Source organism: Podarcis pityusensis (assembly GCF_964106645.2).
Source record: "Podarcis pityusensis genome assembly, chromosome: 10".
Taxonomy (NCBI): domain Eukaryota; kingdom Metazoa; phylum Chordata; class Lepidosauria; order Squamata; family Lacertidae; genus Podarcis; species Podarcis pityusensis.
In genome coordinates, this window is record NC_138035.1 from 62,219,681 (window position 1) to 62,243,511 (window position 23,831).

A 23,831-nucleotide genomic window follows, 5' to 3' on the forward strand; every position below is an offset into this window, starting at 1 on the left:
CCTAACTCTACAACTGTGGGCAAAACTGAAAAAAGCTATACAACTTTGGCCATAAAAAAGAAAAAGAAAGAAAAGCAAAAAGCAAAGCTCAACAACTTTGCCAAAAAAAGCTCAACAATCGTAGCATAGTGCAGGTGGGACCTTGAAAAAATGGCAGCTGCTTCATTCCTCCCTCTAGTTGTCTTGCTGCTATGCTACCTGAACCAAGGCAACAGTTGGCTTAGCATTACTTCCAAACCTGGGCTGGATCTAGACTCATCAAAGAAGTGTTTCAGCTAAACGCGTTGTAAACGTTGTATGAGAAATTGGGTTGGCAAAAATGGAACCCCACAGCGCCATCTGGTGTCACAGTATTATAATGCATATACAGTACAACGCATATAAAGCACTTTTTCTTTCTTATATAAAGCCAATATAGCTGAGTCCCTGATCTCATGCTTTGTCTCACTCCAAAGAAACCATAAGATTGTTGGTGGCCATGGTCTGTCTCATTTGGTAGTAGCAATAGTGATATGGACAGCTTTTGCTACTTCACCCTGGACTCCATCTGCCTGTGTGGAATATTATGTAAGCAAATATAAAAGTACACAGTACACTGTATACTTGTAAGCAAATGCCAAAGGCATAGCAACTTATGGTGAGAACTGAGCACTATGCAAAACTCAAGACAATAGAGCTTCTTGTTATATTATAAAGGATGGGAATTCTTTAGTTTTCCAGATATTGCTGTACTACAACGCTCATCATCCCTATTTGTCACGCTGGTTGGCGATAGGCCGCCATCTCTGTTCTAGAGCAACAGAACATTTCTGATTCTTCTGAAGCTAATGACTGAATTAAATCTGATTGCAAATACACAGCCTAGACTCAGTCATTAATACTTGCAATGACTCATCCTCCTGAATAATTTATGTATGTCACCCAGACTTATTGCTTTAGTGTTATTTGATTTCCCCCCATCACCATCTAGGCCTCATTATCTGTCCAGACTGAACTTTAGAGTATTGCTGCTAAAGATCTGTACATTACCAGTGAGCTGTATAGTACAGATGGCAGAAGGAAGTGTTAATTTGCTAGTTGGATTAAGTAAATACAGTTCAAGTAAAACACAGAAGTGCATTTTGAATTTCACCTTTCTATAAAAGCAAGGAAGTGCTTTCTCTTAAAAACATCCTTTTTGCAGAGGGTTCAGAGCACAGTTCAGTATATTTTACCTTTTTCCAGTATAGCTCCAGTTGTGCCTGCCATTTGTTTCCCCAGGGTGCCTCTGGGCTGGTGAAAATCCAGTTTGACTGGCGTTTCACTACACAGCATGCTCAAATGCTATAAAAACAACTCTTTTTAAGGGGGTGGGAATGTTTGTTGTGAAAAACAGTATCACAGAATCATAGAGTTGGAAGGGAACCTGACGGTCATCTAGTGAACGACCTGCGATGCAAGAATACACAGCTGTCCCATGTAATGATCAAACTTGTAACCTTGGTGTTATCAGCATCATGTTCTAACTGAGATTGGCTCTGATATTCCCATGTTGCCATTTTTTGAGGGGAGGATGGGGCAGGCTCTTCCGGATTTTGGCCCACACATTTAGCCTCAGTGGGGCTCCATATACATCACCAAACAAATGTGGAAATCATTTTACATCTTGCTGGCACCGCTTCTTCAATAAAACCCCAAAGTGCCTACAGCGAACTCACAAAGCCTGATACAAACGAATGCTGTAAAGATTCAGCTTCAACTAATTTATAACAGTTTAGGTCAGGGGTCTGCAACCTTTAAGACAAAAAGAGCCACTTGGACCCATTTCCGAAGAAAAAAAACTGGGAGCCGCAAAACCCGTCATTATAAAAATAACTTTTTTGTCACTTTTTTATTATTTCTTTGTTTGACCCCTCAGAATTACTCCTCCTCATAGAAATAAACGTTAAATTAACAAGTTACCTTTTTGTGTGTGTGTGTTCTTCACTCCCCTTCGAAACAGTGACCAGCGTACATGCCCCCTTTCAATGCAGTGACCAGCGTACATGCCCCTTACAATGTAGCGGGCGGGCGGGAAGGTGACGTCGGGACGGTGCGTGACTAACGCACGCACCGCCCCCATGCGACGTCGCAGCCAGTACAGCACCCGCCACAGTGGGGAGTGTCGGGGTGCACAATGCGCCTCCTCCCCTCGCTAGTATCCGCCCCGGAGCCGCGGCAAAGGTGTAAAAGAGCCACATGCGGCTCCGGAGCCGCGGGTTGCAGACCCCTGGTTAAGGCGAACGCTTCCTTGAGCTGCTGAATCTGGCTTCTGATTTCTGTCAGGTTGATGCATTTGAGAAAACGGAGGTGAGAAGTCAAAGGGGAAATTCAACAACGGGTGCTCTGTCAGAGCAACATAATTGCATACTGGTGTGAACCACAAGAAGCTGTTCAGTGGTGTCAGAAATCTGTGCAAAGCTGCAAAGTCTCTCCCCCCCCCCCGATCTTGGATTATTTTCAGCAAAAGGTTCTCGGTAGAACATCTGCACCACATTTATTTATTAATGCATTTGTTAACAGAAGGTGTAGGTCTCCTGAGTCACCTGATGACGCAGATGCTCTCATTGAGGTGGAAGGATTGCTTAGGTAACTGCCTTATTTAATTTAGAAAATTAGAGTTATCCAGGTGTTAACGCATCCTGCATCTGTATGTACTAGCCACATAATTCAATTAAATGGCATCCTACCGAGCCTAGATCTTACAACCTGGGACTTCTGCAAAGGCAGGCTCCACTCTGAACCTATTCATTTTAGAGGACATGTTTAGGCTCAGAATACATAGCAGACATATGCACAGCATATCGTACAGATATAGACACTGTCCATTTTTTGGGGGGGAAGCAAGCATGAATTTTGGAAGCCAGCATCTTAAGCCCTCCAGCAATCCTGGTGACACCCACCCACTGATCCAATTTGTGGCCCTGATGAGGATTGGATCCATTCTGACCGGATCTGGAAATCCCATAGACTTGCACTATGAAACCAAAACGGCCATAATATCCTTGTTTTGTTCACAAGGGGGCATGAAATTTGGAAACATGGTAGCCCCTCTAGAGCTACTCAACCTGGCCATGTTTCAGATGGGTAGCACCAGTAATTTTAACGCTAGGTAAAGGGACCCCTGACCATTAGGTCCAGTTGTGACTGACTCTGGGGTTGCGGCGCTCATCTCGCTTTATTGGCCAAGGGAGTCGGCGTTTGTCTGCAGACAGCGAACCAGAGCAGCACACGGAAACGCTGTTTACCTTCCTGCCAAAGTGGTACCTATTTATCTACTTGCACTTTGTGCTTTTGAACTGCTAGGTTGGCAGGAACTGGGACCAAACAATGGGAGCTCACCCCGTCGCGGGGATTAGAACCGCCAACCTTCTGATCAGCAAGTCCTAGGCTCTGTGGTTTAACCCACAGCGCCACCCGCGTCCCTACTAATTTTAACGCTAACCACCTTTAAACATTGCTTTAAAGAAAATACAGTGTGCATGCTTGTCACACACACACGCACACACTGGCTGGACTGCCCCCTCCCTCTCTGAGCTTTCCAGGGTATTCAATTGGCATTGTGCTTCAAGAGATTTCAGAATCTCTTGAAGATGACAAACAACTCTTTAATTGTTCATCACAATTCCAGTATACCCCATTAAATGAAGGCAACAGGAGACACGCTAGTCCTCACAGGCGCCACGGAGCTGGTAAAATTGGCACCAGTGGCACAGGGACTCCAACATCACAAAAACAATTTTCAATTGAAAGGAAAAACTAAAACGTAATTGAGTGTACAAAGGAGCACCACGCAGCTCTTTTAATGTTTTATGAAAATAAATGTCACATGCCTCCCTATCAAATATCCGTTGCCAGCTTTTTAAATAATTTAGAACTCAAGACAGAGGGAAGAGATGCCTCTTTTCCAAGCCACAGAAAAAACATCTTGACGACCAAGCACCCAAATTATCTGCTATCACAGCTCCTCACAGAAATTAATAGCAGCTAAGGTTTTGCTAGAAGAAGGTTTGTAGGGTATAGGAACCTGCTTCAGGTGTAGGCCCTGGTTGCTGTTGGTGAATAAAGTAAGGCAGGAATTAAGTGTCTGAATAATGTTGGCTCAGAATGGGATGGACAAATGGACAGACACACCCCATCCTGTCTCCAATTCAGGCTGCAAAATGTGGTTGAGTCCGTGCCTCAGCTTCCCCCAGGATCTTCCATTTTAAACAAAATTTGAAAATTCCTTCCAGTAGCACCTTAGAGACCAACTAAGTTTGTTATTGGTATGAGCTTTCGTGTGCATGCACACTTCGGATACACTGAAACAGAAGTCACCAGATCCACATATACCATATTTTTTGCTCTATAAGACTTTTTCCCTCCTAAAAGTAAAGGGAAATATGTGTGCGTCTTATGGAGCGAATGCAGGCTGCACAGCTATCCCAGAAGGCAGAACAGCAAGAGGGATTGCTGCTTTCACTGCGCAGCGATCCCTCTTGCTGTTCTGGCTTCTGAGATTCAGAATTTTTTTTTTCTTGTTTTCCTCCTCCAAAAACTAGGTGCGTCTTGTGGTCTGGTGCGTCTTACAGAGCGAAAAATACGGTATATAGTGAGAGGCTGGGGAGGGGTATTACTCAGAAGGGTGGTGGGAATGGGTGATTGGCTGATAGGTGTGGTAAACCTATCAAAGACAGTTTGATTGCCCAATCCAATGCCCAGACCTTTCCTCATACACCAATAAGGCAATTGTGGGATCGGTTTAGCACTTGATGAAGCAGAGGTATTATTTTGGTCTCAGTTGCTAGGCCAATCCCAGAGTGTGCAGGAGCTGTTACAGTTCCCTATTAAAAGCCTGTTTCAGGCTGCAAAACGGTGCTGAAGACAGATGTGGTTTACAGTTCTGCTGAACCTTCAGGGAAAGTCATGCATGCATGCATGCATGCTGGAAAGACAAATGAGAGGCGCTATATTGGGCTCCCTCAGTTCTTGCTGCAACTGATGTAACATAATGGGCACATCATCCTCAGCAGTGGCAAGCTCAAGGTCTCAAGGAAACTTAGGAAAGGCTGAAGCGCATGAGGCACAAAGTTGCTGCTGTTTTGATTCCCAGCTCTCTTGGCAAGCTGCTGTCCCACCTCAGCTTTTCTCTCTGTCATGAGACAAAGGTTCTTGAGAGCAGAAGCAGTAAGGCCTACAAAGCCTACACAATTATTCAAGCCTTCTAACTGTTAACAGCAAACTCATTCTCCCTATAAAAGTAGCCAGCTTCTCTGTGGGCCTCAGTGTCCGAAGTGTGTGTGTGCGTCTCAGCCAGTGTAGGTGTGTGTGTCTCAGTGTGTGGTGTTGTGTTGCTGCAGACATAACTAAGACTGTGCCTGTGAAGTCAGATAGCTGCTACGAGCACTCTGTGTATGCTCTTTAACTATGCTGTTTATGAACAACTTTATTTTGTTTATGAAGAAGACTCTGCGTTGATTAATTCACCACTGCGCGGCACTCTCACCATCCAAAGACCTGCACATTTTGTAAATATTTTCAGTGGCAGAATTCATTTTTTTCTTTCTCACTGATTCATACCCTCTCATAAAACCACAAGCTTTTCGTAAGGGACTAAGTGCAGCCTGCGTGGTGTGGATCATGTGTGTGTGTGGCAAACACAACCACTAGAGACACGACCCCCACAAGGGTGGGCCAAAAGCAAAAACTACCCTCCTTGGGCCGGAGCCACCCCTGTCTAAGGGCTAGCAGTAGTCATGGATGGATCTTCACCACAAAGATGTACCCAGTTTTTAAACTCAGCACTCACTGCATACAAATGTGCCTGAGTTAAGCTGCAGGGCTGCATTTTGGTACTATGGATATCATCAAGATTACCTCAGATGAGAAGCACACGTCGATATAGGAGTGCCATGCACAAAGTGTTCTGTTTCCCCCTCCCAGCAGCTTCTCTGACTGCTGCTTCAGTCCATTCTTGTTCATGTCCTTTTGCTTTCCTTAGCAGCTTCTACTTCAAAACTTCCAATCACAATGGCCACGATCCATAAGCACACCAAACCAGAATATTTATAGTTCAGTCCCATTGATTACTGCGACTTGACCATTCCTGTCGATACGAAAAGTAATTTGGACTGCAGATTTAAGGTTTCTTGAAATTCCCAGCCCTTTTCTCTGGAATTGCTGTCAAAACGTCTTCTAGAGGTTCATTGTTTTCAATGAAACCATTTCTGCCAAGGCAGTTTACAATTCAACACAAAGGATATAAAAATTGGTGGGGGTGGGGAGAGTCTAACTGGCAAAGTGCCAGTTCTCTTTGCCTGTATCTCTCCCTTTTTCCTCCCTCAGGGCAGGTGGTGTCAGTTGGCCTCGTGAGGGGATAGCCTGACTGGAGCAAGTCTTGATGTAGCCTTTGCCTGATTCCTTCATGCTCTTCTCTCCTATACAGTGGTACCTCGGGTTAAGTACCAAATTCATTCTGGAGGTCTGTTCTTAACCTGAAACTGTTCTTAACCTGAAGCACCACTTTAGCTAATGGGGCCTCCTGCCGCCGCCGTGCTGCTGGAGCACGATTTCTGCTCTCATCCTGAAGCAAAGTTCTTAACCCGAGTGAAATATACTCAGAGTCGCAAAGTGATTTCATGCTCTTTATTCAGCTCATAGTGGTGAGGAGGAATGAATGAATGCCCCCTCAAAGTATCTGCTTTATATACATTATTTACACAATGGGCTGCACATGATTGGCTAATTCCGGAATTCTACTGTAAGCCAATCAGGTTGTGGATTCACTTCTATCTGGAGCATGATTGGGTGGTTCCTGCTAACCAATCATATTGCTGCATTGTTCTAGGACCAATCAGACTGCTGCATTCTGAATCCTATTGTTCTAGGACCAATCAGACTGCTGCATTTTGGATCCTATTGTTCTAGGACCAATCAGACTGCTGCAGTTTGGATCTTACTCAACTCAGTACATAACACCTAGGTACTATTTCTGGGTTAGCAGAGTCTGTAACCTGAAGCGTTTGTAACCCGAGGTACCACTGTAGTAGGTAAAAGTCTTGACCAGACTTTTCAGGGCCTGCCCTGAGGTTGTCTTTGCCTCCCATGTATTTGTGTTTCTTCTCACATCTTGTCTCTTTTTGGGTTAGCTTCCCATGTGTTTTCAGACTTGATTTTGGGGGTTCCCCCCTCCCCACCTGATAATAAAATGCAATTGTAGCACCAACTTGTTGAGGAACTTTTGAATGGGACACTGCTGATTGAAGATGACTATAAGAAGACCATTAGCAAACTCTGCATGTAAGCAGAAATGGGGAAATTGCCTCAGGCATCTTTTCTTAGCGTGGACAATAGAGGAAACTGAGGTTTAGGTATCCTTCCCTTGGTTTCTGCTATATGGGCTGTGAGTGCTGCTGCTTATGCACTGAATTGGCACCAGAGAAGTATTAGGAGATTCCAGCTGATCAGGGCCTGTGAAAGATCCTATAGCCCAGAAGGCAATACTGTTTTTGGCTTTGACTCTATTGTCAGAGATAAATTATGGGCTCAAGCAGAATCTTAGTACTTCATGCAGCTCAAAAACTAATTTGGAATTGGTATAGAAAAGCAGATGTGCTGAAGATATACCTATAGAGCAACTCCTTGCCCTGTAGCCTTTCTGAAGGCAGGGCAATGGCTCACTGTTCTTCTATGGGATATGTTGTGCTGAGCTGTAAATATGAGGCAGTCTGCTTTGGTTAAAATTAGGAAATAAAGCCTGTTCTGTAAGGGGGCATATGAAGAGAATACACCCTCAGATCGGTGCATAACACGTGTGTGTAAAATAATACTCCACAAATACTTATGTGTAAAATAATATTCAATGAACTCCTACTTTCTAAATAGGGAAGCAGTGCTTTCTTTTCACAAAAGAGCTCTTTCAACTGCAGAAGTAGGTGCTCCTTTTTAAAAAGTTGTATTTCCTGCTCCTTTGAGTCTGACCTGAGAGTGGCATGGTGATGATAACACCAAGGTTGAAAGTTTGATCCCTGTATGGGACAGCTGCATTTTCCTGTATTCCAGGGGGCTGGAATCATCCTCAAGGTCCCTTCCAACTCTGTGATAGGATAGGATACGATATGAAATGAAGAAATAGGATATTGTAATGAGACTAGATTGGACTAAATGGGTTCTTTAGTGCTAGGACTCTGATTATAAAAAGAGGCTGCTAAAGAGATCAAACTAGGTTGACAAGCTTAACCTGGCAGATACCATTTGTTGGGAGAATAGCAGTTATGACTTAGGTGATGTGTTGCACCACGAACTAAATAGTGGGTGGGGTATCTTTCTCCCTCCCCTCCCCTGGCGGGATGTCAAGTTATCTCTGTGTTACAGATAGCAGTGCTAGTCTTGAAACTGGGTCTGAAAGCTGTCATTTCCTTACTTGCTTTCTGGAAGAACTGAGAATGGTTTTTGTGCCCCTCCCCTCCTATAAATATGATGAGGAGTTAATGATGCAAATCTTCTCTTTTATGTTCAGCCTGAATTTATGAAACTTTGTATCAGAGAATTGCTATCCATATCATTTGGATTTTATGACTATTGTTTCACTTTTTAACCTAACTGTAAACTGTTTTAGGATTTTTGTAATTTATTATTGTTGATTGTTTTATTGCTTGTAAACCACCATTGTTGTATTTTATATAGAAAGCTGCTGTAGCAGTCAGAATGACAATGAATAAATCAACCTCTTCCCCCTCCCATTTATTTTAGGCAAGGATACTAGTACTGTTAGAAGTTGTCAAAACATTTAAGCAGCTCTACTTAAAAGGCAAAACATATTCAAGCATTGCACAAATGCTGCCAGAACCAAGGCAATAAATCCTAGTGGACAAAGGAGGTAGGTGGTTTTGCTGATTGGGCTTTTAAGATCCCCAGGGGAAATCAAATTCCACCGAAAAGGTGGTGGGGCTCCATTAATTCTCAGGATAAGAGGCAGGACCCCACTGAGAGGTAAGCTTATTAATCACATGTAGGGAATCTGTTGGGGAGTTGCTTGCCATTCTGCTTCCTAAAGGAAGGAAGAAACAGAAAGCAAGGAGGGGTAGTAGATTAGGGAGGAACTTGTGCCTTTATGGCTGTGTGAGAGAAATATGCTACCAATATCTGCAGAAGGATGGGGTGCAGCTTAAACGGCATCATAAAGTTGACACTATACCTTTAAACGGTGAACGAAGTATCTTACTATCATTCTTATTTCCATTTATACAAGTCGCAGAAGACAGCCAACATGCAGAAAACTTTATTCAAATTAGTGGTATTTAATGGCATAAAAATAGAGCAACTTTGAAATAAACATTTTACAAGTATCCTATTTTAAGATACATCGGTTTAAAGTGTTTTCGATACAAAGTTCTTAACCTGCCAGGGAGGTGCTGGCTTTCTATTTAACCAAACTTCGGGCAGATCGGCACATGGTCAGGAAGATTTAGCCGGTAGTGCAGCAAATCTTTTTAATTACTCAGACCTGTGGATTAACCAAGCAAGACAGGTAATGAAATAGCACTGTTATTGATAGCACTTTAAGTTGAACAACCAGATCAAGAGCACTGGGAATCGTTTCAACAACCAAAGACAACATGGGGTATCTAAATTGCATACATAGAACGGTGGTATTCAGCTAAGTTTCACTCAGAATCAACCTACTAAAATTAAAGGACCTAGTTTTGTCATGTTTGTTAATTTCAGTGGGTCCACTCTAAGTAAACCTAAGTTGAATACCACCCTTAGTTTAGTAGTCGTTTCCTATTTCCCACAAAAAACTGGGAATCACAGTTCTAGGAAGGGGCTATGCTACTTTCTTTCAGCATTATTTTTTAAAATTCCCAGAATCCTCTGAGGATATCAGGATAGTTAAACTGGCATAAAATGTTAAGTACATACATTCATCACATGTAGCAGTATCTACATGTGATACCCAAGTACTGTATGTTGATATCCACACCAAATTCTGAATAATTTGTTCCTCACATCTTTAAAAGACAGTACATTCACATGTCTCACTACTCTAAGCTCATCTGTTCCTGGCAAATAGCAGTAAATTATTGTTTTTCCTATTCTGTTAATATGCTACAGTTTTATAGTTTAAGACTGTGAGCTGAACATTTTAACGCCGTATTTCCTACACACAACATGCATTTTTATCACATGCTTTTTCAGATATGGTAACACCAGTGGCAGATTTATCATTATTTCCTTAAAAGCAGATTTTGGGATAAAGAGCTACTGCTGATTTATCCCTCCCTCCCTCCCTCCTTTCACAAGTGCTGAAAAGACACTCACTGATTTAGATTTTGTAGTTCCTGTGGTAAGTCACAGCCAATGTAAGCTCCATTTGTCAAACTGTATTCCAATAGAGCACTAAAGCAGGCATCCTGACCAAATAATAATAAAAAGATTGTTAACAACTGCAGAATTTATGAATATGAATTTTAACAAAAGTAACCCTGCAACCAATTTATAACTTTACAGTATTTGAAAACAGCATGCCTAAAGAAGAATATCTTTAGAACATTCTTGGTAGCTGACTTTCACATAAAACTGTTGTTAGGAAACATAGGGTGCTATTGTATGAGCTGGACTGCAGCAAACATATTCTAACACAGCCTTGTGTTTAAACTTGCTTGCTAGTAGACTACCAGGAATTTCATGCAGACAAGTGAGCAGGCTCGGCAAGAAGGGATGGTTTCTTTGGGTAGTCTATTTTTAATGAGCATGTTACTTTAAAAAGGTAAAGGTAAAGGACCCCTGACAGTTATGTCCAGTCGCAGATGACTCTGGGGTTGCAGCACTCATCTCACTTTACAGGCTGAGGGAGCCGGCGTTTGTCCGCAGACATTTTTTTCGGGTCATGTGGCCAGCATGACTAATCCGCTTCTGGTGAAACCAGAGCAGCGCACGGAAACACCGTTTACCTTCCTGCCAGAGCGGTACCTATTTATCTACTTGCACTTTTTGGTGTGCTTTCGAACTGCTAGGTTGGCAGAAGCTGGGACCAAGCAATGGGAGCTCACCCCATTGCGGGGATTTGAACTGCCGACCTTCTGATCGGCAAGCCCAAGAGGCTCAGTGATTTAGACCATGACCCTATACAAACAGCTATTAAAGTGAGGTGTTTGAAGAGTTTATTATGTGTGGGGTTTCTTAGCTTATGTGATTTAGCCATATTTATATTTTAACTGTTGTTTTAATTTATGTTTCCATTGTTGTAGCTTTAAGGTTGCAACGTACTACAAAATATGAAATATGCCAAGAATGAAAACCATTCATCATTAATATCTATGCCATAATGGAAACTTCCTTTCTTCTTAGCTAAGGCTTTATTGAATCATATTAATCATTTTGATGAACAATTTTTGATATTTTCTGATATTTTGAATTACTATGACTTTACTGAATTGATGAATTTGTTGCTGTTTGCTTTATTTAAATGTTATTGTATTTGAGAGTATAGCGACTGTAATGTTGTCATTGTTTCAATGCTTTTGTGGTCATTGTGAACTGCTTTGAGCTCAACATTTGTTGTTGGAAGTGTGGAATAGAAATATTAAATCAAAATCAAATCAAATGACTGTGTTACATTTCTACTGGAAAATCTGGGTTCTTTTGGCTTCAGTCAAGAAATTATTGTTGCATCCCAGGCTGTTTCATCTTCAACATAGCCATGGCTGAATTCACCACATATTCAATATCATTATGACCGTTTTCACTCTCTCATGGGTTAATATTGCCTGAAGTAGAAAAGCTGGAACACATGAGCAGGTGTAAATGTATTCTAAATGAAAAGCCCTTGCATATAACTTTTACAGTATTTATACTACGGACAGCCACAGGCAACCTGCCATTCCGCTCTGAAATTAACAGTTTTAACTGAAGCAAGCATGAATTCAACATTTTGCATTGGCAGATAGCAAGCAAGCAAGCCTTACTCTGACAAGCACATGAGGATTCCCCACTATAATGAGCAATGCCTTGGGTCTGGTAATTGCCACATTAAAGCGCTTTGAATTAGTAAGGAAACCTAAGAGTTGTTTTTCATCAGCAAATGAAGTTTCGTTTGACCGAACCTGGAAGAAAGCAGAAACATTAAATCCTGCAAAGGTAATTCTACAGAAGTGTATATGTTTGTGTGTGCGTTCATATATACACTCACTGATACACACACATACTCTATGCAAGGTCCAACTATGTCGTCTTGTGTTAGGAGGCAACCCTAAGAGATGTTGTACCACCACAATGCATTAGCTGTGCAACATCTGAGACTGCTGTGATTGGCTGGAGCAGTTGCAGCAGGTCCCAGCTAGAAGGTCAAAAGTCTATAATGCTCATTCCATAACTACTGGAGGGGATCCAGGATGCAAGGGCCTATGATTACAGTGTGCGTGACGGACAGCAGAGCCAGACCAGTCGGGTGATACAGTCCCTCAGAAATCCCAACAGAGTGCTGGAGCCTCTCTCTGCGTGGCTACCAAGACGGCTAGCCAAAGGGGGTGGAGCAGCACTTTGGGAGGGAGAATAAAAAGAGAATTTTCAGAGGGAGAGAGCTAGATAGGGACAGAGAGAGGGCTTGATTTGAGTTGGGAGATAGGGATTAGGAGAGGATTTGACTGAGGGAGAACTGGTTCTGATCTGAGTGGAACATCCACATTGAGGAGACTACTGTATCCATAGGAACAGGAAAGAGCCTTGCGGCTTTGATAGGAAGACCAGGTTGAGTGGGGAAGGTATATAGACAGGAGTTAACTGGAGGGCCGAGTGTGAGTCAGGAGAGGTGGAAGCTGTGGGAATACAGATTACCTGGGTCTCATTTTAGCCAGGAGCAGAGAGATCTTCTAGAAGGAAAAGACTCCCAAAACCAGTTAAAAGGGGTGTAGTGACCCCCAGGGTCTGTTACACTATTTGGAAATGCCTCAGGCAGGAGTGGGATTAAGAGGTTGGGTAACTGACAAAAAGTGCCCTTTGCTCGTGAACCAAAATATTAAGCTGTGAAGAAAGCTGTGCTGTGTCAAAAGTATTTTACTCTAACGCCTGTCATAACTAAGTAAAGGCGTGAGAGTGAAATAAGAGAAACTGAGTTAAGCATTTTACCATCTCTTCTAGAAAACTGAACATCTACCGGAAGTGTAAATCCTGATTTTTAGCAACTGACGTTTAAGAAAAGTTGTGCATTTACTACTTTAATGCCTCTGACATCTTAAACTTAGCGTAATTAATAAGTTAACTGTTTCCTGAAAGAACACAACTCCAGACCCATCCCTGTTTTTACTAACTTTGTTTTGCAAATAAAACCTTTCAAATTTGTTCAATTTCTGCCTAAGACTCCAAATCACTTAAGTTTTCTCTCAAACAAGAATTCCAAAAGATAACATGTGGTAATTTAGAAATTTAATTAATCGTTGTACCAAGCGGTAGGTTCACTACAGGTTTAATTGAGGCAGTTAGCGGTGGGATCTGCTAAGTTTAATTGGAGCTAGCAGTAGATCTGTTACAATAACACGGCTGCCAGTTTAAAAAATATAACAGAGCACAATCCTGTTCTCCCAAACACAAGTTCTGCCCTGACCAGTGTGAGCTGCCAATGCTTTGGACTGTGGATTCACTCTCTAGCTCTGACCAGCTGCACACTTTCCTGGGAGTAAGCATCCTGGGAGTAAGCGTCACTGAACAAGTAGGACTCATTTCTGAGCAAACTTGCAGAGGACATGCCTATCTAAAATCTCTGCTGATCATTAAGAGTAATGCCACCTATTTTTGCATTGTTTTGTTGCTTCCACCCGCAGCTCTTGAGAATGTGACCAATACTTGGGTGTTTCAGACACACAAATAGCATCTCACTACATACTGTTGATAGGATGATCACTAGGAATTCTTGCCCTTGAAACTCCTCTACAGAACCCACTTTGATGTCCGCTAAATCCACACTGCGCAAGAGAATTCTGATTTTTTCTACCTAAAGAAGAGACAGTATGACAATTACATTTCAGTTATGGCATTCAACACAACTGGCATTAAACAGATGAGCAAGAAATTCAGTTCCTGAAATCCAACTCTGAATATGGACCACAGGCCAAAAAAGGTTAACCTCCCCAAAGCTAAACACATAACGTAAGGGAGAACTGTAAATTTAGGTAGCTTTTTGTGAAAATATCCTGTTGCCTATGTAATGCTTTACTAACTTTAGATTAAGATCCACCATCACTTAAATCCACTCTTGCATCTTTCAAAATTATAAGCTATATGTAATGTAGTAAAGAATATACATATTGCCTTGGATCTTAACAAGGCTTCTGCAAATGAAAAGTCTTCTTTATGTTCACGGAGGAGATCGAGATCCAGGAAACGATCCTGCTGGTGGAAGAAGATAAATTTGGGAAGTGGCAAAAGTTAGCTGACATTGTGATGTAGATCTATCCAATTTTCAGTTTCTCAAATAATATGAGAACCAAAACACTGCAATCCTTCAAAACGTGCAGTTCTCCAACTCTATAGTGGGTACACAAACATGCACCTTAGGGGAAGTGTGCCTAAAAATGCATTTATTAGAGAAAATAACACGTGCAAATGCACTACAGGAGGACAAATTGCTTACAAAAATCAGCATGTGAGACAAAAATGTGTATATTAGTCAAAATAATAATAATAATAATAATAATAATAATAATAATAATAATTTATTATTTATACCCCGTCCATCTGGCTGGGCTTCCCCAGCCACTCTGGGCGGCTTCCAAAAAATATATATTAAAATACTGTACTATATCAAAACAGGGCTGCCTTCAGATGTCTTCTATAAGTCTGGCAGTTGTTGTTCTCTTTGACATCTGGTGGGAGGGCGTTCCACAGGGCGGGTGCCACTACCGAGAAGGCCCTCTGCTGGTTCCCTGTAACTTGGCTTCTCGCAGTGAGGGAACCGCCAGAAGGCCCTCGGTGCTGGACCTCAGTGTCCGGGTAGAACGATGGGGGTGGAGACGCTCCTTCAGATATACTGGACCGAGGCCGTTTAGGGCTTTAAAGGTCAGCACCAACACTTTGAATTGTGCTCGGAAACGTATTGGGAGCCAATGTAGGTCTTTCAAGACCGGTGTTATATGGTCTCGGCGGCCGCTCCCAGTCACCAGTCTAGCTGCCGCATTCTGGATTAGTTGTAGTTTCCGGGTCACCTCCAAAGGTAGCCCCACGTAGAGTGCATTGCAGTAGTCCAAGCGGGAGATAACCAGAGCATGCACCACTCTGGTGAGGCAGTCCGCAGGCAGATAGGGGGTCAGCCTGCGTACCAGATGGAGCTGGTAAACAGCTGCCCTGGACACAGATTTGACCTGTGCCTCCATGGACAGCTGTGAGTCCAAAATGACTCCCAGGCTGCGCACCTGGTCCTTCAGGGGCACAGTTACCCCATTCAGGACCAGGGAATCCTCCACACCTGCCCTCCTCCTGTCCCCCCAAAACAGTACTTCTGTCTTGTCAGGATTCAACCTCAATCTGTTAGCCGCCATCCATCCTCCAACCGCCTCCAGACACCCACACAGGACCTTCACTGCCTTCACTGGTTCTGATTTAAAAGAGAGGTAGAGCTGGGTATCATCTGCATACTGATGAACACCCAGCCCAAACCCCCTGATGATCTCTCCCAGCGGCTGCATGTAGATGTTGAAAAGCATGGGGGAGAGGACAGAACCCTGAGGCACCCCACAAGTGAGAGCCCAGGGGTCTGAACACTCATCCCCCACCACCACTTTCTGAACACGGCCCAGGAGGAAGGAGCGGAACCACTGTATCACAGTGCCCCCAGCTCCTCAAGACGGTCCAGAAGGATGAGCTCTAAAATTCTTTTGAATTCTCATGGGGGCTTTTTGTTGGATGGGCAAATCACAATTTGATGAGGAAATGTTGAACTTAAATACCAGAAAAATAAGAAACCGAAAGAAACCAAAATTGACAAGATTCACCCATCTCTAACGTACACTTTGTTGTCTGGGGGAAATATTCTAATAACTTCAGCAATCTTAGTAGACTTATGTCCCCAGCCAGATGAGTTATAAATAGCAAATATGATGAAGATGATGATGATTGAGATGTACCTTCTAACTGTTTTTTTAATAGTTGTGACTGCCATCCTACAACAAGGCTTTTAGAACCTCTTAGGGTAAGCTGACAATACCACCCCAGGTAACAACCAAAACATGTACCCACAACATTCCATACAAAAAGAAAACGAAGAACAGACAAAAAACAAAGAACAGCATAGGCACAATGTTCGGATTATTTACACCGGACAAGAGGGTACACAGAGGCTGAACATGGAGCCCGGCACGCTTCCGTTGCGAAACTCTGCAAGCTATCCGTGCCTCCCGCAAAAATCCTCCTCAGGCCTCTTTCTCTTGCCGGTAGCAGAGCGAAACACAGCGGTGAGAAGCAGAGTGCAGCACGTGTGGAATAAATCAGAGCAGACACAAGGCAGTCCTTATCTACTCTTGCCTTTTAATCATGAAGAATAACATCATAAATTCAGACCTGGCGAGAACTGACACATTCTCCCTTTCGCATGGCGTCCGAAAGTCAGACTGAAACACACGGAGTCAAACCACTCCCTTAAGTGTTTCTAACCACGCCTCAGGAAAGAGACGTCACCAGAACTCTTTAACTCTGTGAGTTCTGAAACCATTAACACCCCCTCTCGTCACGAATCCTGAGGGAAACTGTGAACCCCTATTTACAGACCTCTTTGAGTTCAACTCACCTCCCATTGCCTTTTGCCTCCCACTGGCATCTATCCCAGGCAATTGTTGAATCCCTTCCACACTCCCAGAATCACACTGTGCGAAACCAACCCACGCACTGGTGACCTGAAACCTCTCCGGTGGAATGCCCTTTGTGGTCCGAGTTGACCGCCGGAGCACAACCTCGGGCGCTCCTCCTGACCCACTGGGGTCAGCAAGTGTGTCTCCAGCAAGCTCAGAAGACTCCCCCTCTGACTTGCTGCGTCTTCGGGCTTCCTGCACTTGGCTAACAGGAGATGAAGGCTCACTCTTGGGTTCCCTCTTAACCTGTGGAGAAACCCACCCCTGTGCTTGACCATCATCAGCAACCTGGTCTTCAGCAACAGGCTCCGCCTCTGCCTCTCCTTCCTCCCTTTCTTCCTCCCTTTCCTCCCCCTCAGAATCGGACAGACATTCTGAGAGAAAATCAGAACCATACCTAGGCTGTGACCAACCATCCTGCTCAAAGAACTCAGCATGCTTGCTGACCAGCAGCGTGGTCTGATCACCCTCTGGGTATGCAAACTTCCACCCATTTGTTGCAGGATCATACCCACAGAAGATCATGTCCTGGTACCTAGGACCACCCTCCTTCCGTTGCGCTGTTGGTATTGGCACTGAAGCCTTGGAACCAAACGAACGGAAGAAATGCACCTGTGGCTTCCTCTTGTGCAACAGAAAATACGGTGTGTCACCTACATCGTGATTGTAGGACCTGTTAAAAACAAAGCTGGCAAACTTCCCAGCCTCACTCCAAAAGCTCTGAGGCAGCCCAGAGTCACACAGCAAAACCCTGACAACTTCAGCCAGTGCTTCACTCCTGTGCTCTGCCACGCCTCTCTCTTGAGGAGACTTTGCACCCGTCACCTGGTGACGAATTCCCTTTTTCTTGAAGAACTCCTTCAGAGCAGACCCAGTGAACTGTGACCCACGGTCGCTCCTGAACGCTTGCACCTTGGTGGAGAACCTTAGTTCCACCTCCGCAACCCAATCCTGGATGAGTTGCGCCGCCTCTCTCTGCGACCTGAGAGAAAAAGACCATAAATTCTGAGTAAAATCATCCGTTATCAATAGCTGAAACCTGGCCCCACCCAGACTCTCACACTTCATTGGTCCTGTAAGGTCTGTGTGAATCAACTCAAAAGGTTTTGTGGTTACCCTCTTTACCCCGGGAAACCTGCACCTTTGAACCTTGCTGCATGCCCTGCACACTAGGGATCCCTCACATGGCGTGATTTTACAACCTTTGGTGCAGCCTGGCAACCTCTTAACATCCTCCAGACAAGCATGAGACATTCTCTTGTGCCATACATGAACACATGAATCATGGCTGGGAACACTAGCACACTGCGCCTGTGCTTTCCCTGCATTCCCACCACCCTCCAGAGGTGTTTCCAGAACAAAGAGGTTGTCCTTGCTCTCCACGTTGACAAGTTGCCTCCCCCCTCTGGAAATGGAACAGGTATTATTTTCAAAACAAATTTTGTATCCCTGCTTCGCCAGAGCAGAAACCGATAACAGGCAACACTTCATCCCTGGTACAATGAAGCACTCCAGCTCAGCCTGCAAAACAGAAATATAGACATTTGCCACTTTAGATACATTTCGTTTTGTTCCGTCAGCTAATTTACAAGTCGTCCCAGTTAAAACAGCCCTGCAATTCCGCAGCTCCCCAGCAGATGGCGTTATCAGGTGATGACTCGCTCCTGAGTCCAGCACCCACTTCACAGTTGTGTCCCTGCTGGCATTGTTGTTCAAAGTTGCCAGAGAAGCCGCGAGATGATAACAGTCTCCCTTCTCTGAGTCACGTCCTTCCTTCGCGTTCCCACGCTGGCCTCCTCTCCGAGACTGGTTCCCATGGGAAACGACCTTGGAGACATCCTGCCCGGCCTCTCTGCTCCTCTGCGGACAAGCCCGTTTTAGGTGGCTGTTCGATCCACAGACATAACATCGACGAGTGGAAAAAGCCTGAACACAGCTCTCATCTGGCTTGCCCCCCCCACCTCTGCAACCGGTGGAGCTGCCTGCGCCAGACCTGCCTTCTCGGACACGCCTCTCCTGTTCGTCCGAAAGACGCCCTGTCACGTACGATAGCGTCAAATCCTGTGGACTCATCGATTCCATAGACAGACACAAATTGTCATAACTTTTGTCCAGAGAGCTGAGCAAAATATAAACCTTCAGTTCTTCTGAAAAGTTGACCTGTAACAGGCGCAACTCATTAAAAACAGATAGCATCTCAGTAACATGCTGTCTGATGTTCCCACCGGGACGCAGCTTCATCTCAAACAAGCGTCTGGTGGTGTGGATCTTTGCACCAGCCGTGGTTCTGTGGTGCACCCTCTCAAGGGCTTGGTAGGCCTCCTGAGCAGTCTCAAGCCCTTCAACCAGAGGAAGTTGGGAACCCTCCAAACTGAGCACTATAGCTCCCAGGGCTTTCTGGTTTTTCCTCTGCGACGCGTGAGCAGCCGCTATGTCCGCTGCCGCTGCTCCTGCTGCAGGTGGTGGGAGAGGGGGCCCCTGGGTCGCCTCCCACAACCCCTTGGCTACCAGCCAGGCCTTTAGCTTCCGGCTCCATTCGGCCCAATTTTGTCCATTTAATTTCTCAAAGGGAACTGAGAATGATTCACGATCGTCTGCCATCTCCTCCCCGGGGGCTGAGCTTACTCACGTCTCCCGGCTCCGGCAGATCGGCTTCTCCTCCCAGCGAGCTCCTTCCAGCTTCAAAGACACAGCTCCAGAGCTCCAGCTGGCCCAGCAACTTTCCTGCTGGCTTCCCCCACACGTGGGACGTTCCTGCAATGCTTCAAAGCTTTGGCGAGCACCCATAACCTGTTCGGATTATTTACACCGGACAAGAGGGTACACAGAGGCTGAACATGGAGCCCGGCACGCTTCCGTTGCGAAACTCTGCAAGCTATCCGTGCCTCCCGCAAAAATCCTCCTCAGGCCTCTTTCTCTTGCCGGTAGCAGAGCGAAACACAGCGGTGAGAAGCAGAGTGCAGCACGTGTGGAATAAATCAGAGCAGACACAAGGCAGTCCTTATCTACTCTTGCCTTTTAATCATGAAGAATAACATCATAAATTCAGACCTGGCGAGAACTGACACATTCTCCCTTTCGCATGGCGTCCGAAAGTCAGACTGAAACACACGGAGTCAAACCACTCCCTTAAGTGTTTCTAACCACGCCTCAGGAAAGAGACGTCACCAGAACTCTTTAACTCTGTGAGTTCTGAAACCATTAACACACAATAGAAATCCATAGCATGAAGCCTTACCTGCTTTTGATAAGGCGTAATCACTCCAATATCTTTCTGTGACACTGAATGGTAGATGCTTTTAGCAACAAGGCAACAATAAAACATTACTTGGACTGCTTCTGTAGGATTGAACCAAGAAGGATTGTAGCCTTCACGTGTTTCAGTGCCCTGGCAATTGGGAGGTGGGAAAAGAAAACCGTCAACAATGCACTTTATATTTATTTTTCTGAAAGTCTGATCGCCTGTTTTATTCTCATGATAACCATTTTGATAATAAAAGTGACTTTAATGTGGTTATCACCAAACAAATGCATTTTCATATTAATTAATTAATGCATTATTATTATTATTTACCAGAAGAAGTCAATTATTTCAACAAAATTGGAATCTTTTTGTTTTTACTTAAAAATCTGTCAAAATCTTTCTTCAATTTCTAAGTATTTCGTTTACTTGATTTAGGGGGGCAGCTGCCCTCCCCAGCTATGCCCATGCCTAGACCTTAAGTTTTGCCAACCTCTCTTTGGATACAAACATGTTTTACGTACTCTCATTCCATGAAAAACCAGGGGGAAACCTTTCCTTGGCAGCTTGTTCCATCCCAACAAAGAGTTTGTCACAGAAGGATCAGCACACACTTCCAACTCCTTATGGTAAAAGAGTCTAGATGGCAATGTGAGCAGTGCAGCATGTGACCTGTAATTCTTCACAAGCTTTGTAATCTGCAAGCAAAGAAAGTAAAATCCAAAACAGGGGGCTATACATTATTATCTGAAGCAAACACTTATTGGTACATGGGGCCAGTTTTGCCACGTTTCAAAGAATGTCACTTCTGGAAGCGGCTTCCTGATGGACTTCACTGGGAATATGTCTGTAGTTTTAGATGTAAGGTAAGGTAAAGGAGCCCTGGAGGGCTAAGTCCAGTCAAAGGCGACTATGGGGTGTGGTGCTCATCTCGCTTCAGGCCGAGGGAGCTGGAGTTTGTCCACAGCTTTCTGTCATGCGACCAAACTGCTTCTGGCACAATAGAGCACCATGACGAGTGCCAGAGCATTCAGAAATGCTGTTTACTTTCCCACCACAGTGGTAAATATTTATCTACTCACACTGGTATGCTTTCGAACTGCTAGGTTGGCAGAAGCTGGGACAGAGCAATGGGAGCTCGCCCCATCGCATGGATTCAAACTGCTGGCCTTCTGATCAGCAAGCCCAAAAGGCTCAGTGGTTTAGACCACAGTGCCACCCATGTCCCTAGTTTAGATGTACAGATTGGCTCAGTTTGTGTTGATCTTTGCCAGCCCATGTATTAAGACTGGAACAGGAGCTGTGCAGGCCACATTCTTCGCAGAGAGAAGAAACTTGAGTTCCCCAAGACAAATTCCATCAATGCCCCCAATCGTACACGATGGCACTGACTCACTAGGCTGGGGAGCCCCAAATGTTTCCAACCTTAAAGATGTGATGCTACTTGCCGATGACACCTGTTTGAAAAGGCTACTGGAGTCAATGATATAATTTGTACTGTATTTTAGATCTGCTATATAATATCTGTTGAGAGGTGAAGAAATTGCCTAGAAGACAGCAGCTTGCATTTAATGAAGAGATACAAGATTATATACTATACATCAGAGTGGAGAATCTTTTTCAGGTCGAGGGCTGCGTTTCATCTGGGCAGCCTTCTGGGGTCATGTGCTAGTGGTGGGCAGGGCCAGAGGCAAAAGTGGGAGGGACAAGAAGTATGAATTTTATCTTTGGGCAGTATGCTAGTTTCGATACACCTGCAGACACCACCACCTATAAATACAAGCAAGTATTATGGGGGTGGCAAGTTCTGATGAAACATGGTTTTATCTGGTATTCATAACATTTGCTTTGTATTCTTTTGGTATCAGCAAAACTACTGGTTGACTGCTGTACTGAATAACTTCAGAGACTGAGCGGTTAACATCATTCCCCAACTAACTTACCAACAGAGGATTGTATGATTCAGTAGCACCAAAAGCCTCCTCATCTCTCTGATATAGAGGGCGACTCATCAGTCTCTCCAGCAGGGAAATGTGCAATCCATAAACTGAAGCAAGCCTGGATTTTATTACTGGACCTAGCTGCATCGGATCACCTGAAAGGACTATCTGTAAATACAATTGTTTATTATTATTATTATTTAAAAAAGGGAAACTTAAAATCAAGTTCTAATGTAACTTTTTCATGCAATGTATTTACAAAACATGTTCAGGGGATCTTGGAGTAGTGTGCCATCAACATGCAGGTGGCTTCCAGCTCACTCTGCTTTTACAGGTGTCCAAGGAGGACCTGATGATGCCCCAAACAGATACCTGGAGTCAGTAATGGGCTGTAGGAAGGCTAGCAAAGTGAGGCTAAATACAGATTTTTTAAAAAGAGGTGCTGTTGATGAATGGTCTATCAGTCTAGGGAAGTGGTATTCAGTCTGCTCTAGATCCCCACTCCTCTCTTAAGGTCAGCGTTCACAGTTGGAGAGGGGTGGGGTGGGGGGTACTGTGTGGTCCAGCACTGCTGCTAGATGCTAAGGTGGGCAGCAAAAGCTTGCACTGGTTTCTATCAGCTCTGGTTGGTGAGAGCTAAATGGGCCAGATTGAAAGGCACAGCTAGACTGGATTTGAAAGGCACAGCTAGACTGATTTACTGCAATGCACTGCATATACAGTATGGCACATTCGGAAACTACAGCTGGTCTAAAATACGACAGCTGGACTATTAAGTGGGAATGAACTCTCTGAGCACATCATGCCAGTATTAAGTGTGCTTCACTGGCTAGTGGGACAGTGCTGGTTTTCACCTTTAAAGCCCTAAATGGCATGAGTCCCAAGTAACTGAAGTACCACCCTTCTTCAAATTAACCTGCTGAGCAGTTAAGATCTTTGTCTGAAGCCATTCTCTTGGGTACGCACATATTCTGAAATTAGATGGGTGGCTACTAGAGGGAGGGTTTTTTCTTTTTTCCAGTGATGGCTTCCAATTATGAATTTCCATTATTGAGCATATGGGTCTAGGAAGCACCGGGCAGTCCTTCAGGCTTAGTGGAATAACTGAGTTTATGGGTAATTTGTTTCTCCCTAAATCTGAATTAATTGTTTTAATGTCTACTGGTTTCAAGATTTTACTGCTGTATTGTACTGCCTATTGCTGCTATGTTATTGTTTCGACAGCCACCTAGAAACGTTTGCAAAAAGGCAGCATTTGTTAAATGGGTCCACAATTCTCCTGCCTACAGTTAAGTCACTGAAATCTTCTGTCTGGGTGCTATGGAAAGATATATCGAGAACAATAATGTGCAATATGGAAGAAGAGCCAGTTCAGTCATTCCTCCTGCTCAGGCCAATATCTTTCCCAGCCCTTCTCAAGAATTCCTCTCTTCCTTTTGTTTTCTTAGCTGGAGATGCTGGAATAAACATGAACATTAATTTGTGACCATGTGGCGTATTACCTTACTAAGCTTTAACAGTGTTTTATAACTACAATATTGCAACAAGATGACAATTAAAAATCAAGCACATTGCCATTTAGAGCATGTTCACACTATCAAATCTTGTCTTAAGAAGCATGAGATTCATGCATCCCCTTTGCTCCTGTTTTTGCCAGCAAATAAGCCTGGAAGTCACAATCAAGCTTTGCAGCTTGGGCAAAGGAAGAAATGACGTAGTTGCATGCAGCGAGTGCTTTTGTATAAGCACATCCTTAATATCATATGCACCAGCAGCATATGACAAAATCTTCCAAAAATGTTATATTTTCTTCTT

General features: G+C 44.0%; 2 protein-coding genes and 1 long non-coding RNA gene across 3 annotated transcripts in view; all 3 read right to left on the reverse strand.

Annotated features, from left to right (window-relative positions):
• The window catches only part of PANX2 (pannexin 2), a 45,346-nt gene extending 37,282 nt beyond the window's left edge, over window positions 1-8,064 (reverse strand). The window contains exon 1 of the mRNA XM_081023650.1: window positions 7,874-8,064. The gene's annotated coding sequence lies outside the window, so the exon portion shown is untranslated. The remainder of the gene's footprint in view (window positions 1-7,873) is intronic.
• Window positions 8,065-9,264: 1,200 nt separating this feature from the next.
• Window positions 9,265-23,831, reverse strand: part of MOV10L1 (Mov10 like RNA helicase 1) — a 42,476-nt gene continuing 27,909 nt past the window's right edge. The window contains exons 21-27 of the mRNA XM_081023480.1: window positions 22,020-22,184; window positions 20,601-20,774; window positions 20,074-20,223; window positions 13,880-13,987; window positions 11,967-12,104; window positions 10,321-10,412; window positions 9,265-9,505 (exon numbers count right to left, since the gene is read on the reverse strand). Of these exons, the coding sequence (XP_080879606.1) occupies window positions 9,496-9,505; window positions 10,321-10,412; window positions 11,967-12,104; window positions 13,880-13,987; window positions 20,074-20,223; window positions 20,601-20,774; window positions 22,020-22,184 (837 nt within the window). The 3' untranslated portion in view covers window positions 9,265-9,495. The remainder of the gene's footprint in view (window positions 9,506-10,320; window positions 10,413-11,966; window positions 12,105-13,879; window positions 13,988-20,073; window positions 20,224-20,600; window positions 20,775-22,019; window positions 22,185-23,831) is intronic.
• On the reverse strand, window positions 16,496-20,037 carry LOC308486798. Its single transcript, XR_013991320.1, has 2 exons — window positions 19,845-20,037; window positions 16,496-17,540 (listed from the first exon to the last, which is right to left on the reverse strand). It is a non-coding gene; the product is annotated as an uncharacterized lncRNA (long non-coding RNA).